This window comes from Blennius ocellaris (genome assembly GCF_963422515.1).
Source record: "Blennius ocellaris genome assembly, chromosome: 6".
Taxonomy (NCBI): Eukaryota; Metazoa; Chordata; class Actinopteri; order Blenniiformes; family Blenniidae; genus Blennius; species Blennius ocellaris.
In genome coordinates, this window is record NC_137655.1 from 1,011,556 (window position 1) to 1,026,555 (window position 15,000).

The 15,000-nt window shown below is 47.8% G+C and overlaps 1 protein-coding gene across 1 annotated transcript in view; it reads right to left on the reverse strand.

Moving 5' to 3' along the window:
* Positions 1-236: 236 nt before the first annotated feature.
* lrch1 (leucine-rich repeats and calponin homology (CH) domain containing 1) overlaps positions 237-15,000 on the reverse strand; it is a gene marked incomplete at its 3' end in the record, with an annotated part of 37,939 nt that continues 23,175 nt past the window's right edge. The window contains 15 exon segments of the mRNA XM_080498092.1: positions 237-248; positions 1,421-1,498; positions 1,577-1,714; positions 2,088-2,197; positions 4,900-4,966; positions 4,969-5,021; positions 6,717-6,777; positions 8,051-8,087; positions 9,306-9,377; positions 9,452-9,535; positions 10,141-10,208; positions 11,421-11,536; positions 12,935-13,040; positions 13,399-13,486; positions 14,424-14,554. Coding sequence (XP_080354218.1) covers positions 237-248; positions 1,421-1,498; positions 1,577-1,714; positions 2,088-2,197; positions 4,900-4,966; positions 4,969-5,021; positions 6,717-6,777; positions 8,051-8,087; positions 9,306-9,377; positions 9,452-9,535; positions 10,141-10,208; positions 11,421-11,536; positions 12,935-13,040; positions 13,399-13,486; positions 14,424-14,554 — 1,221 coding nt within the window.

Consider the following 15,000-nt stretch of genomic DNA (forward strand, 5'->3'; position numbering starts at 1 on the left):
CGGAGGTCAAAGGTCAGAGTGAGAGCGGTGTGCGAGGATGAGGATGAGGAAGGGTGGTGGGGGGGGGGCAGTGATACCACTGAGGGGAGGGGGAGGTAAAGCCCCCTTGACTCCGCCCCCCCAGTGAGCGGCACCGCCAGGCAGAGAGGTGAGGTGGCTGATGGGAGAGACGGTGCAGCAGGCTAGCACGTTAGCACAAAAGCGGCTAGCGCACGAGCACAGGAGCTGCTAGCGTGCTAGCACTGAAGCTGCTAACACATTAGCACAGAAGCCGCTAACACATTAGCACTGAAGCTGCTAACACATTAGCACTGAAGCCGCTAACACATTAGCACTGAAGCGGCTATTGGGTTAGCGCGGCGAAGCGTCAAGGAGGTGCTCAGGCTACGGTTAGCATCGTCCACGCAGGCAGCTGGAGGCAGTTAGCAGTTAGCAGTTAGCAAGCAGCGGCGAAGTCAAGCAGCTCAGAATCAGAGGAAACTTGGATAAAAGCAAAACGCCAACAAACGGCTAACAGGCTAGCAATGTTCCGATGTGTCGCAGACGTGTTTTATGGTCAATAGAAATACATTTTTTTTTTTAAAGGATATATTTTAAAATTTGTGAAAAAAAAGAAAGAAAAGGTTTTTCAAAGTAAAACTTTTCCTAATTATTTCTAACAGGTGATTTACATGTGGTCACTTTGTTTTATTGTTTCGTCACAAACAGACAATTGTTGTATTTTCACTTCTTTATTCTCAAATTCTTCGTCTTCAGGTTCTTTCGTCATTTGCATTTTGTAACTTTGTTTATATTTTGAAATGTTTTCTTCTTAAAACTGTTGTTTCTTCAAACAACAGCGCCACCTCGCAGCCCAACAAGATAAGTGCATAACCTTCAGTGTTTCTGACGTTTCCGTGGAAACGGACACAATCTGAAGAACGTTGCCATGTGAAGCGTTGCCGTGGAAACGAGACTTAAACGTGTGTTTTGACCTTTAATGTTTTGTTTTTATCATTTCTTCTCAGAATAAAGTCCTGGAGGGGAAAAGGCCGCCCCCCCCAGACCCCCCCCCCCCCCCCCCGGCCTGTCAGACCCCCCCCCCCTGGCCCCCCTCACAATGAGAACCTCGTCCCAGCGAGACCCAGCTGGACCCGGAGCCACATGTTGACCACAGCTGTTTGAGGCGCAGCCAGCGGGGGAGGGGGGGCGATGGAAGTGGGGGGGGGGGGGAGGTGGGGGGGTCTCTATGTAGAACTGGGGGTGACCTGAGCCATACTGAGATTAGATCAGATTACAGGAAGTGGAGCTGAAGAGGTTTTCCAGGTTGAGCAGACTGGGTGTGTCCCCCCCCCCCCCCCGCCTCCCTCCTCCTCCCCGGTTCAGACAGAGACCCCCCCCCCCCCACCCCCCCTGGACCAGGACGGCGGGGACGCCTTACCTCGGCCACGCCCAGCTTCCTGCAGGCGTCCAGGAAGTTCTCCACGTTCCTCCGACACTTGGCCATGCTGAGTTTAGGCTGCGGGACAGGAGGACACGCTTCAGAGACATGGTCCTGACCGGGGGGGGACGGGGACGGGGGGGGGGGGGGGCTTACCACAGCGGGCGAGGGGACGTGGATGCTGACCACGGAGCGAGGCCGGATGTGATTGGCCAGGTGACAGAGGACAACGCCGTCCATCAGGGACGAGCCCAGGTCTTCAGGAAGGACGACCTTCAGTCTGCTCTCGATGCTCTGAGACAGAGGACACAGGGGACAGAGGGGACACAGAGGGGAGACAGAGGACACAGGGGACAGAGGGGACACAGAGGGGAGACAGAGGACACAGGGGAGACATAGGACACAGGGGACAGAGGGGAGACAGAGGACAGACAACACAGAAAAGAGATAGATGTGAGATGAATTCCTCCCTCCTTCCTTCCTTCACTCTCTCCCTCCCTACTCCCTCCCCCTCCCTCTCTCCTTCCTTCCCTCTCTGCCTCCCCCTCTCTCCTTCCTTCCCTCCCTCCTCCCCCCTCCTCCCTCCCTCCTTCCCTCTCTCCCTCCCTCCTCCCCCCCCTCCCTCCCTCCCACCTCCTCCCCCCCTCCTCCCTCCAGTGGTCCTCACGTCTCGGAGCTGTTCCCTCAGCTCCAGCTCCTCCCTCAGCTGCTCCATCTTCCTCCTCATGGTGAACTGAGGGTCGACTGACTCCAGACTCTTGTGGCTCCGCAGGAACACTGGGGGAGGAGGAGGGGGAGGAGGAGGAGGAGGAGGGGGAGGGGGGGGGGAGGAGGAGGAGGAGGAGGAGGAGGAGGAGGAGGAGGAGGAGGAGGAGGAGGAGGAGGAGGAGGAGGAGGAGGAGGAGGAGGAGGAGGAGGAGGGGGAAGAGGAGGAGGAGGAGGAGGAGGGGGGAGGAGGAAGAGGAGGAGGAGGAAGAGGAGGAGGAGGAGGGGGGAGGAGGAGGAGGAGGGGGAAGAGGAGGAGGAGGAGGAGGAGGGGGGAGGAGGAAGAGGAGGAGGAGGAGGGGGAGGAGGAGGAGGAAGAGGAGGAGGAGGAGGAGGAGGAGGAGGAGGAGGGGGGGAGGAGGGGGGGAGGAGGAGGAGGTGGAAGAGGAGGAGGAGGGGGGGAGGAGGAGGAGGTGGAAGAGGAGGAGGAGGAGGAGGAGGAGGAGGGGGGAAGAGGAGGAAGAGGAAGAGGAGGAGGAGGAGGAGGAGGAGGAGGAGGAGGAGGGGGGGGAGGAGGGGGGGGAGGAGGGAGGAGGAGGAGGAGGAGGAAGAGGAAGAGGAAGAGGAGGAGGAGGGGGGTAGAAGGAGGAGGAGGAGGAGGAGGAGGAGAGGATCAATCATCATGTCTTCAAAACAGTGGAGGACGAATCAGAAACTAAATAATTATAATTATTAACTTCTTAAATAGGAAAGTTTGATATGTGAGACTCACACACACACACACACACACACACACACACACACACACACACACACACACACACACGGTGATGATTGGTTGGTAATGAGGTCATGAGCGGTGATGATGAGGTGTGATGTCACTCAGCCGGAGGCCTGAACCCGTTACAGACCATTAGTCACACACACACACACACACACACACACACACACACACACACACACACACACACACACACACACACACACACACACACACAGGTTTACGCGACACTCTCAGCGTAGCGTTTGGGAGTTCGTTTCCATGACAACGGTGCTCGGAGACACCGAATCGTCAGCGGCTCCCAATCTGGAACCTTTTGAAAACGTTGACTCCGTCGCCATGGAAACCAGCAGCCTCTTCCTCAGCAGCGCCCCCCAGTGGCCCGACAGGAAACTGCATGAAGAACCTCCCTACACGACCTGCTGATGTAACTAAGTATTAGCAACTGTAATCCAGTACTTTTTTGTGTAACTTGCAAAAAAAACAACCCAAAAATAGACTGTTCATAACTGCACTTTTTTCAGTGTCGTTTCTAAAACGATGTCAATATGATGAGTCATGGAAAGTAAAAGTTCAAACTGAGGAATCAAAGTGAAGTTCTGACTTTTGTTTCAACGTCGCTGCTGCATAACTCTGCCTTTTATAGACACACACACACACACACACACACACACACACACACACACACACACACACACACACACACACACACACACACACACACACACACACACACACACACACACACACACACACACACACACACACACACACACACACACACACACACACACACACACACAGAGGAAGTACGACATGTTACCTAACACAATGAAAACACAGGAGCTAAAAATAGAAACAAGTTGAACACTGACAATCCAGAGGTTTTATACACACCGACGTGTTTCTGCTATATTCTGGGACAACGTGTCCTTTTAATACAACCTCTACATTATAGAGCATCTTCCTCCTCTAATCCAGATTCTAGAGCCTCTTCCTCCTCTAATCCAGATTATAGAGCATCTTCCTCCTCTAACACCAGATTATAGAGCTCTTCCTCCTCTAATCCAGATTATAGAGCATCTTCCTCCTCTAACACCAGATTATAGAGCATCTTCCTCCTCTAATCCAGATTATAGAGCATCTTCCTCCTCTAACACCAGATTATAGAGCCTCTTCCTCCTCTAATCCAGATTATAGAGCCTCTTCCTCCTCTAATCCAGATTATAGAGCATCTTCCTCCTCTAACACCAGATTATAGAGCATCTTCCTCCTCTAACACCATTTTATAGAGCCTCTTCCTCCTCTAGTCCAGATTATAGAGCCTCTTCCTCCTCTAATCCAGATTATAGAGCATCTTCCTCCTCTAACACCAGATTATAGAGCATCTTCCTCCTCTAATCCAGATTATAGAGCATCTTCCTCCTCTAACACCAGATTATAGAGCACCTTCCTCCTCTAACACCAGATTATAGAGCATCGTCCTCCTCTAACAGCAGATTATAGAGCAGCTTCCTCCTCTAACACCAGATTATAGAGCATCTTCCTCCTCTGACACCAGATTATAGAGCATCTTCCTCCTCTGACACCAGATTATAGAGCATCTTCCTCCTCTAATCCAGATTATAGAGCCTCTTCCTCCTCTAATCCAGATTATTACAGTTCTAACAACAGCGCCCCCTCTTGGCGACACGCCAGCGACGTCGTCTTCAGTTTTCCTGCCGTTTTAACGGAAGCGTTGCCATGGAAACTAAAAAGAAGCATCGCTCTCCGGTACACTTCCTGTCAGAACCGCAGCAGAGATCCTGGAGGGAAACACGGGGGTCCAGGCCCAGACCCAGACCCAGATCCAGGCCCAGGCCCAGACCCAGGCCAGACCCAGACCCAGGCCCAGACCCAGACCCAGACCCAGACCCAGACCCAGACCCTCCTCCAGGCTCCACCTGAAGGAACCCGCCGGCCGCGGCTCAGCGAGAAAAGAGGCGGGACCTACCGCGGCTGTGCACGCCTCCATCGTCACGGCTACGGGGCGTGTCCCTACGGAGGGGCGGGGCCTGTGGAGGAGGGAGGAGGCGAGACAGGAGGGGGGGGGCGAGCAGGGCAGCGAGGGCGGGGCTGCAGTCAGGAGGTGTGGGAGTGGTCAGAGACGGAGGCAGGAAGTAAGTGGGCGGGGCCGTGTGTAGTGCAGGGGGGAGGAGGGGAAGGGAGGAGGAGGAGGGGGGAGGAGGAGGGGGGAGGGGGAGGAGGGAGGGAGGAGGGGGGAGGAGGAGGATGAGGAGGAGGAGGGGGGAGGAGGAGGAGGAGGGGGAGGAGGAGGGGGGAGGGGGAGGAGGGAGGGAGGAGGGGGGAGGAGGAGGATGAGGAGGAGGAGGGGGGAGGAGGAGGAGGAGGGGGGAGGAGGAGGGGGGAGGGGGAGGAGGGAGGGAGGAGGGGGGAGGAGGAGGAGGAGGAGGGGGGAGGAGGAGGAGGGGGGAGGGGGAGGAGTCACCAAGGTGAACCGGCAAGGCAAAGTTTCATTCACGAAAACAAAACAACAACAACCAAACAAGAGCGGAGGACACAGCAGCACCAGAAGACAACAGACCCGCGAGGACCAATCAATGACGGACATTGATTCCGGCCAATCAGGTGACGGTCGGTGATTGAAACATGCGGGAGGAATGACAGGAAGTGCCCGGAAAACCAAACACCAGTGAATCGGAAACGACGTGAAGGAGGAGGAGGAACGACAACACACAACAGCAACACACAACAAAGTCAGGATTAGTGCTTTTCATCACAGGTCGTCTTCACATGCTGTTAGCATCACGTTAGCATCATTGGCTATTAGCCATTTTCACGATGGCAAAACAAAACAAAAAACAAAAAGACGATAAAGAAGCTGGATGGTCGCTAGAAAGAGACGACGCTCTGCTAGCGAAGCGGACGAGACGCAAACGGCGGGAAAACAACCTTTGAACTTGAGTCAGGTTATCGTCTGCTACGACTGGAGGGCAGTAATCTGATTACTGCAGGAACTTAATCCAGATTATAGAGCATCTTCCTCCTCTAATCCAGATTATAGAGCATCTTCCTCCTCTAATCCAGATTATAGAGCATCTTCCTCCTCTAATCCAGATTATAGAGCATCTTCCTCCTCTAATCCAGATTATAGAGCATCTTCCTCCTCTAATCCAGATTATAGAGCATCTTCCTCCTCTAATGCAGATTATAGAGCATCTTCCTCCTCTAATCCAGATTATAGAGCATCTTCCTCCTCTAATCCAGATTATAGAGCTTCTTCCTCCTCTAACACCAGATTATAGAGCATCTTCCTCCTCTAATCCAGATTATAGAGCATCTTCCTCCTCTAACACCAGATTATAGAGCTTCTTCCTTCTCTAATCCAGATTATAGAGCATCTTCCGCCTCTAATCCATATTATAGAGCATCTTCCTCCTCTAATCCAGATTATAGAGCATCTTCCTCCTCTAATCCAGATTATAGAGCTTCTTCCTCCTCTAATCCAGATTATAGAGCTTCTTCCGTCTCTAATCCATATTATAGAGCATCTTCCTTCTCTAATCCAGATTATAGAGCATCTTCCGCCTCTAATCCAGATTATAGAGCATCTCCCTCCTCTAATCCAGATTATAGAGCACGTTTATTAAAAAGATAAAAAGTGAGTTCAATCGTTTCATCTTGTCTCTGAACTCGACTGTTCGGCAGTAAAAGGTCCTGATTCAATACGAGAGAGAAGAAAGTGTTCAGAGGCTCCGCCCCTCCTCCTGCTCCTCCTCCTCCTCCTCCTCCTCCTCCTCCTCCTCTCACCTGAGCGAGGCTTCAGGCCGAAGGCCGGCGTCCTGCTGCCGGGGGAGCGCTCCTCGTTCCTCTGGAGGAAGAAAAGCAGAACGACGTTCAGCGGAGAAGAAGAGAGACTGAAGACAAACGGACGTTTAAGTCGAAGCTTTAAAATGAAGATGAAAGAGTTTAAAGTGGGTTTGATACAAAAACTGCATCTTATGTTGAATTAATCTGGAATTATAGTGTAGCAACAATCCTGAGAGGAGGAAGAGAAAGAGGGGGAGGAGGGGGAGGGGAGGGGAGGAGGAAGAGGAAGAGGAAGAGGAAGAGGAAGAGGAAGAAGAAGAAGAAGAAGAAGAAGAAGAAGAAGAAGAAATCTCTCAGGACGGCTGCACAAAAAATAATTCAATAATTCCATGACACACACAAAACAAAACCAAACCACCAACAGCCCCTCCTGGTGGCCCGGCATGACAGCTACACCGTTTCCGTGGAAACGGACATCGTTTTCAAAAGAAGTGAAACCAAACTTCTCTCGTTTTCACTGGAAACGTGTAAAACGGAGCTTCAGCTGATGAAGGTTCGGCCTGACGTGCAGATACACAACATCGATGGCTCCCGGCGCCGCCATCTTGGATAGGTCTCCCGCTCTGATCAACATGAAGATCCCTGGCGCTAGCTCGCTAGCTCACGTAGCTCATTTTAAATCTATATATCGATGAGCTATTACTGGTGTTGCTACGTGAGCTAGCGAGCTAGCTCACGTAGCAACACCAGTAATAGCTCATCGATATATAGATTTAAAATGAGCTACGTGAGCTAGCGAGCTAGCGCCAGATGTTTTTGTGGCTGTTCTATCCTGGGATCTTCATGTTGAGCAGAGCGGGAGACCTATCCAAGATGGCGGCGCGTCGGCTCAACAAGCCCCGACAGGCTGTGCAGCGTCGAGTGTTTCTATGGATGCGGACGTGTGTCTCACACACACACACACACATGGGCAGCCTACACACGGCCCACCGTTGCCACGGTTACCTTCACGGCCATTTGCCACTCATACTCCCGACATGCACGCCGCGCCTTGGCTAGAATCGTCAGCCTCGTCTTCTGGAACTCACACCCCGCTTCCTGCTGGAGGCGGGACAAACCCACATGACCCCGCCCACATCTGGTCAGTGACTCCGCCCACATCTTATCAACTGCTCTACGTCCACCGTCGCCGCTCTACCTCACACTCTCGTCTCAGGACTTCCACGTGTTCCAGGAACCTGAGGCTTAGCTCCACCCCCCGCCCCCACCCTCCACCCCCCACACCCCCCCCCCAACGGCAACGACTTTCATCATTCCATTGAAAACAAGCGTACCTTGGGTGTGGCGGCGCCGTCGTCGCTGTCCTGCCCACTGAGGAGGAGCACAGGAGACGTTTATCACTCACTTCCTGCTCTGGGATTAATACAGTCATATCAAGTCAATATATAAAATACAGTCATATCAAGTCAAATATATAAAATACAGTCATATCAAGTCAATATATAAAATACAGTCATATCAAGTAAATATATAAAATACAGTCATATCAAGTAAATATATAAAATACAGTCATATCAAGTCAAATATATAAAATACAGTCATATCAAGCAAATATATAAAAAATTTAAAAAATAATGAAAAGTGTCTTTTGAGTGCATAAAAAAAGGTTTGATGTATTATTATTTATTAGTATTATTATCAGCATTTTCATAGGCACTTACACCTGTGATTGGATAAAACTAAGGATGCACCGATACCGATACGATACCAATACCAATACAGATACCGATGCCAACACCGATACAATACCGATACGATACCAATATCAATACCGATACCAATATCAATACCGATACCAATATCGATACCAACACCGATACAATACCGATACGATACCAATATCAATACCGATACCAATATCAATACCGATACCAATATCGATACCAATATCGATACCAATACTGATACCAATACCAATACAGATACCGATGCCAATACCGATAACAATACCGATGCCAATACCGATACGATACCAATACCGATACCAATACTGATACCAATACCAATACAGATACCGATGCCAATACCGATAACAATACCGATGCCAATACCGATACGATACCAATATCAATACCGATACCAATATCAATACCGATACCAATATCGATACCAATACCGATACCGATACCAATACCGATACCAATACTGATACCAATACCAATACAGATACCGATGCCAATACCGATACGATACCAATATCAATACCGATACCAATATCAATACCGATACCAATATTGATACCAATACCGATACCGATACCAATACCGATACCAATACTGATACCAATACCAATACAGATACCGATGCCAATACCGATACAATACCGATACGATACCAATATCAATACCAATATCAATACCGATACTAATATCAATACCGATACCAATATCAATACCAATATCAATACCGATACCAATATCGACACCAATACCGATACCGGTGTCAGAGACTGAATGGCATGTGAAGTCCAGAGAATGGCGGTTAGAAGACAAGTGGGAGTCAAAGAGCGGAAAGACAAGCTGTCCTCACTTGAGGGACTCGTCCACGGCCACCATGTCCACGGGGTAGAGCTGCACCCCCGCCAGGCCGTCCCCGTCCACTCTGGAGGAAACACACGTCAAGGTTCCATTCCTCCGCAGGAAGAAGGGATGAAGGAGGAGGGCGGGGTCAGTTACCTGCCGGGGTCCTGCAGCAGCTCCACCGCCTCCTTCAGCTGCTTGATCATGTCCAGGTGGAGCTCAGAGCCGCCGACCTTTGACCTGCAGCATCGCCATGGTTACAGGCTACACTGGGCTGGGCTGGAGCTTCATCCATCCATCCTCTCTTCATCCCTCCTCTGTTCATCCATTCATCCTCTCTTCATCATCCTCTCTTATCCATCCTCTGTTCATCCCTCCTCTGTTCATCCATCCATCCTCTCTTCATCCATCCAGCCTCTGTTCATCCATCCATCCATCCATCCTCTCTCCATCCATCCATCCTCTCTTCATCATCCATCCATCCATCCTCTCTTCATCCATCCATCCATCCTCTCTCCATCCATCCATCCATCCATCCTCTCTCCATCATCCGTCCAGCTTCTGTTCATCCATCCATCCTCTCTTCATCATCCATCCATCCATCCTCTCTCCATCCATCCATCCTCTCTTCATCATCCATCCATCCTCTCATCATCCATCCATCCATCCTCTCATCATCCATCCATCCATCCTCTCTTCATCCATCCACCCATCCTCTCTTCATCATCCATCCATCCTCTCATCATCCATCCATCCATCCATCCTCTCTTCATCCATCCATCCATCCTCTCTTCATCATCCATCCATCCTCTCTTCATCCCTCAATAGAATAGATAGAATCTTACGTGTGTCGTGTCCACAGAGCGTCTTCTTCTATCCTGAGAGGTTCGTGGAAATCTGCTGCCGTCCGCCCCTGCTCACACACACACACACACACACACACACACACACACACACACACACACACACACACACACACACACACACACACACACACACACACACACACACACACACACACACACACACACACACACACACACACACACACACACACACACACACACACACACACACACGGTCACATGACCCTGGGAGACGTTCCCGCCGTCCCTCAGACAATCAGGACTTTGTGTTTCTCATCAACTCTTCTTCTTGTTTTTATCTGTTTTTTCTTCTAAAAAGTCTCAATATCCTCAGTTAAACATGACGCACAGCGTTCTACTGCCTCAAAACCCAGTTTCAAACAAGGAAAAGGTTGTCATTTAATATAAAAACTAAGCAAACAGACACGTCGTCACTGGAAAACAAAGAAATGTTCATTTTGTTATTTTTTTCATCGCGACGAAATGAATCAACGAGATAAAACACGTAGAATATTAGATGTTATTCACCTGTTTCTGCACACATCGCCCACTAATTCAAAAATTATTATACAAGTATGTAAGTTATACAAGATTTTAAGACTTAAAAGTAGAATTTAACTGTGTTCGTTAAGAATTTTTAAAAAGAGATTAAATGAACATTAATAGAGTGAAACTACTTCACTTGTCCAGCTCCTTTTTTATGTACATTATTATAAATAAAATTGTATGTTGATCGAGAAATCTTGTGACAAAAACCTCATGTTGTTGACAGAAAATAGATCATTTTCACATTTTAAATCAAAATGACAGTTTTATCACCAGTAGATGATCAAAATGAGAGTTTTTTTAATCAGTCGATGATCAAAATGAGAGTTTTATCTTCAGTCGATGATAAATGAGAGTTTTATCTTCAGTCGATGATCAAAATGAGAGTTTTATCTTCAGTAGATGATCAAAATGAGAGTTTTATCATCAGTCGATGATCAAAATGAGAGTTTTATCATCAGTAGATGATCAAAATGAGAGTTTTATCTTCAGTCGATGATCAAAATGAGAGTTTTTTTATCAGTCGATGATCAAAATGAGAGTTTTATCATCAGTCGATGATAAAAATGAGAGTTTTATCATCAGTAGATGATCAAAATGAGAGTTTTATCTTCAGTCGATGATGAAAATGAGAGTTTTCTCATCAGTAGAGTATTGAACCGAGATGTTAATTGGAACTGTAAACAGTTAAAAGACGTGTTAAAAGCTCCTGCCTTGATGTAGTTGAGGAATCGAGTGCTGAGAGCCGAGTCTCTGGAGCTGAACTGGTCCTTCAGGGCCTCCGTAGGACTCTCCTCCAGCAGGCGCACCCCCTCCGAGCTGGGGTCGGCTGCACCACCACCACCACCACCACCACCACCACCACCACCACCACAACAACAACACAACAACAACACAAATTTCACTACGTGTCAAAAACAATGTTTATTCTTCACTCTCTTAATAAAAACTTTATTTATAACAACAGTTGTTTCTCAGTGTTTTTGAAACAGTGTTTGGTTTTAATGACTGAAATAAATCAAGAGAAATGAGTCATTTAAACGTTTTCTTCACTGGACGTTTAGATTTATTGTCGAGTGTGAAGGAAACAACATTTTCTATAAGTTCTAATGACCTGATGAGAACTCATACAGAGAGACGAGTTTTATCATCACTACATGATTAAAATGAGAGTTTTATAATCACTAGATTATTAAAATGAGAGTTTTATCATCACTACATGATTAAAATGAGAGTTTTATCATCAGTAAAATGTTAAATGAGAGTTTTATCATCACTACATGATTAAAATGAGAGTTTTATAATCACTACATGATTAAAATGAGAGTTTTATCATCAGTAAAATGTTAAATGAGAGTTTTATCATCACTACATGATTAAAATGAGAGTTTTATAATCACTACATGATTAAAATGAGAGTTTTATAATCACTAGATTATTAAAATGAGAGTTTTATCATCACTACATGATTAAAATGAGAGTTTTATCATCAGTAAAATGTTAAATGAGAGTTTTATCATCACTACATGATTAAAATGAGAGTTTTATAATCACTACATGATTAAAATGAGAGTTTTATCATCAGTAAAATGTTAAATGAGAGTTTTATCATCACTACATGATTAAAATGAGAGTTTTATCATCACTACATGATTAAAATGAGAGTTTTATAATCACTAGATTATTAAAATGAGAGTTTTATCATCACTACATGATTAAAATGAGAGTTTTATCATCAGTAAAATGTTAAATGAGAGTTTTATCATCACTACATGATTAAAATGAGAGTTTTATAATCACTACATGATTAAAATGAGAGTTTTATAATCACTAGATTATTAAAATGAGAGTTTTATCATCACTACATGATTAAAATGAGAGTTTTATCATCACTACATGATTAAAATGAGAGTTTTATCATCAGTAAAATGTTAAATGAGAGTTTTATAATCACTACATGATTAAAATGAGAGTTTTATCGTCACTAGATGATTAAAATGAGAGTTTTCTCATCAGTAAAATGTTAAATGAGTATTTGTGCTCCAGTAACCTGGATGTATGACTGAAGCCTGAAATTGCAGTTATAAATAAGCTGATGTGACCTCGTTAAGGCTGATTGAAGCTATTTATACTGTGTGTGTGTGTGTGTGTGTGTGTGTGTGTGTGTGTGTGTGTGTGTGTGTGTGTGTGTGTGTGTGTGTGTGTGTGTGTGTGTGTGTGTGTGTACCTGTCAGGGAGCTGATGTGTTCACTGGAGTCGTCTTTACTGATTCCTTCCTCCTCCGTGATGTGGCTCATCGGAACGTTGAGACTCAGACTGTCTTCGTCCGACGGCTGTAACAAACAACAACAAACAACAAACAACAAAAACAATAAACAACAATTCTTTCAAAAACAATGAAGAAAAACAGTCAAACAATAAAGAAAATGAATAAATGAACAACACATTTCAGTGTGACGATTAAAATAAACGTTAGCGGTCATGCTAATTCATGCTACGTTCTAAAAGCTCATATTTGATCCTCATGAATCTCATTTACTGTCACATGATCAAGGTTTCCTCATAGAACTCACCGGGAACACACACAGACACACACACACACAGACACAGACACACACACACACACACACACACAGACACACACACACACACAGACACACACACACACACACACACACACACACACAGTACCTCAGTAGCAGACAGCCTCTTGTCTCCGTTGTCACTGCCGACTCCTGAGTCGCTGTCCTGCTTCTTCTGCTGCTCCATGTCCTCCACACTGCACACACACACACACACACACACACATCAGGTCACACACACCCTCCAGATCCTCCTCCTCGTGTGTGTGTGTGTGTGTGTGTGTGTGTGTGTGTGTGTGTGTGTGTGTGTGTGTGTCCTGGTTTCCACTCCTACGACTTCAGAATCAGACGAAGCAGTAAAAAGTGTCTCGTCTTCATGAATCATTGAAAGTTTGAAGTTTCAGTAGAAAATCCCTTTTCTGGGTTTAGACACTCTTTACTGCCTTCGTCTGTCTGGAACTACCACTTGGTCCATCCCTCCATCCCTCCCTCCATCCACCCCTCCCTCCATCCATCCATCCATCCCTCCCTCCCTCATCCCTCCCTCCATCCCTCATCCCTCCCTCCATCCATCCACCCCTCCATCCATCCACCCCTCCCTCCATCCATCCACCCCTCCATCCCTCTATCCATCCACCCCTCCCTCCATCCATCCATCCATCCCTCCCTCCATCCACCTCTCCATCCCTCATCCCTCCATCTCTCCCTCCATCCATCCCTCCCTCCCTCCCTCCATCCACCTCTCCATCCCTCATCCATCCATCCACTTCTCCCTCCCTCCATCCATCCCTCATCCCTCCCTCCGTCCACCCCTCCATCCCTCCCTCCCTCCGTCCACCTCTCCATCCCTCATCCATCCATCCCTCCATCCACTTCTCCATCTCTCCATCCAGCCCTCCCTCCATCCACCCATCCCTCCATCCATCCCTCCCTCTATCCATCCACCTCTCATCCATCCATCCCTCCCTCCCTCCATCCATCCCTCCCTCCCTCCATCCATCCATCCACCTCTCCATCCCTCCCTCCCTCCCTCCATCCATCCATCCCTCCACCTCTCTCTCCATCCATCCCTGTTCTGGCTCTTTGAGGAGCATCAGCTGTCCAGCAGCAGACCTGGTTGCCGTGGTAACCGACCTGCCGGCGCCGGGCCGTGATAGGCTGAGTCTCTCCATGACGGGCAGGTAGAGGGCGTCAGGCAGCTTGTGGCTGCGACACGCCTCCATGGTCAGGTACTTGAAGATGTGGACTTTACCCTTGATGCAGATCTGGAGGAGGAGGAGGAGGAGGAGGAGGAGGAGGAGGAGGAGGAGAGGAGAGGAGAGGGAGGAGGAGGAGGAGGAGGAGGAGGAGGAGAGGAGGAGGAGGAGGAGAGGAGGGGAGGAGGAGGAAGAGGAGGAGGGTAGGAGGAGAGGAGGAGGAGAGCATCAGCGTTACCGTGACGACACACTGGATCGTCGTTACCGACCGCTTTATCTGTTCTTTACTCTGCTAATGCTAAAGCTAACATTTGACTCAGTCAATGCTAATGCTCAAGCTAACATTTGATGCAGCCAATGCTAATGCTAAAGCTAACATTTGACTCAGTCAATGCTAATGCTAAAGCTAACGTTCGACTCAATCAATGATAATGCTAAAGCTAACATTTGACTCAGTCAATGCTAATGCAAATGCTAACTATGGACTCAGGTATTAGCCTGTTGCAGCTACAGCT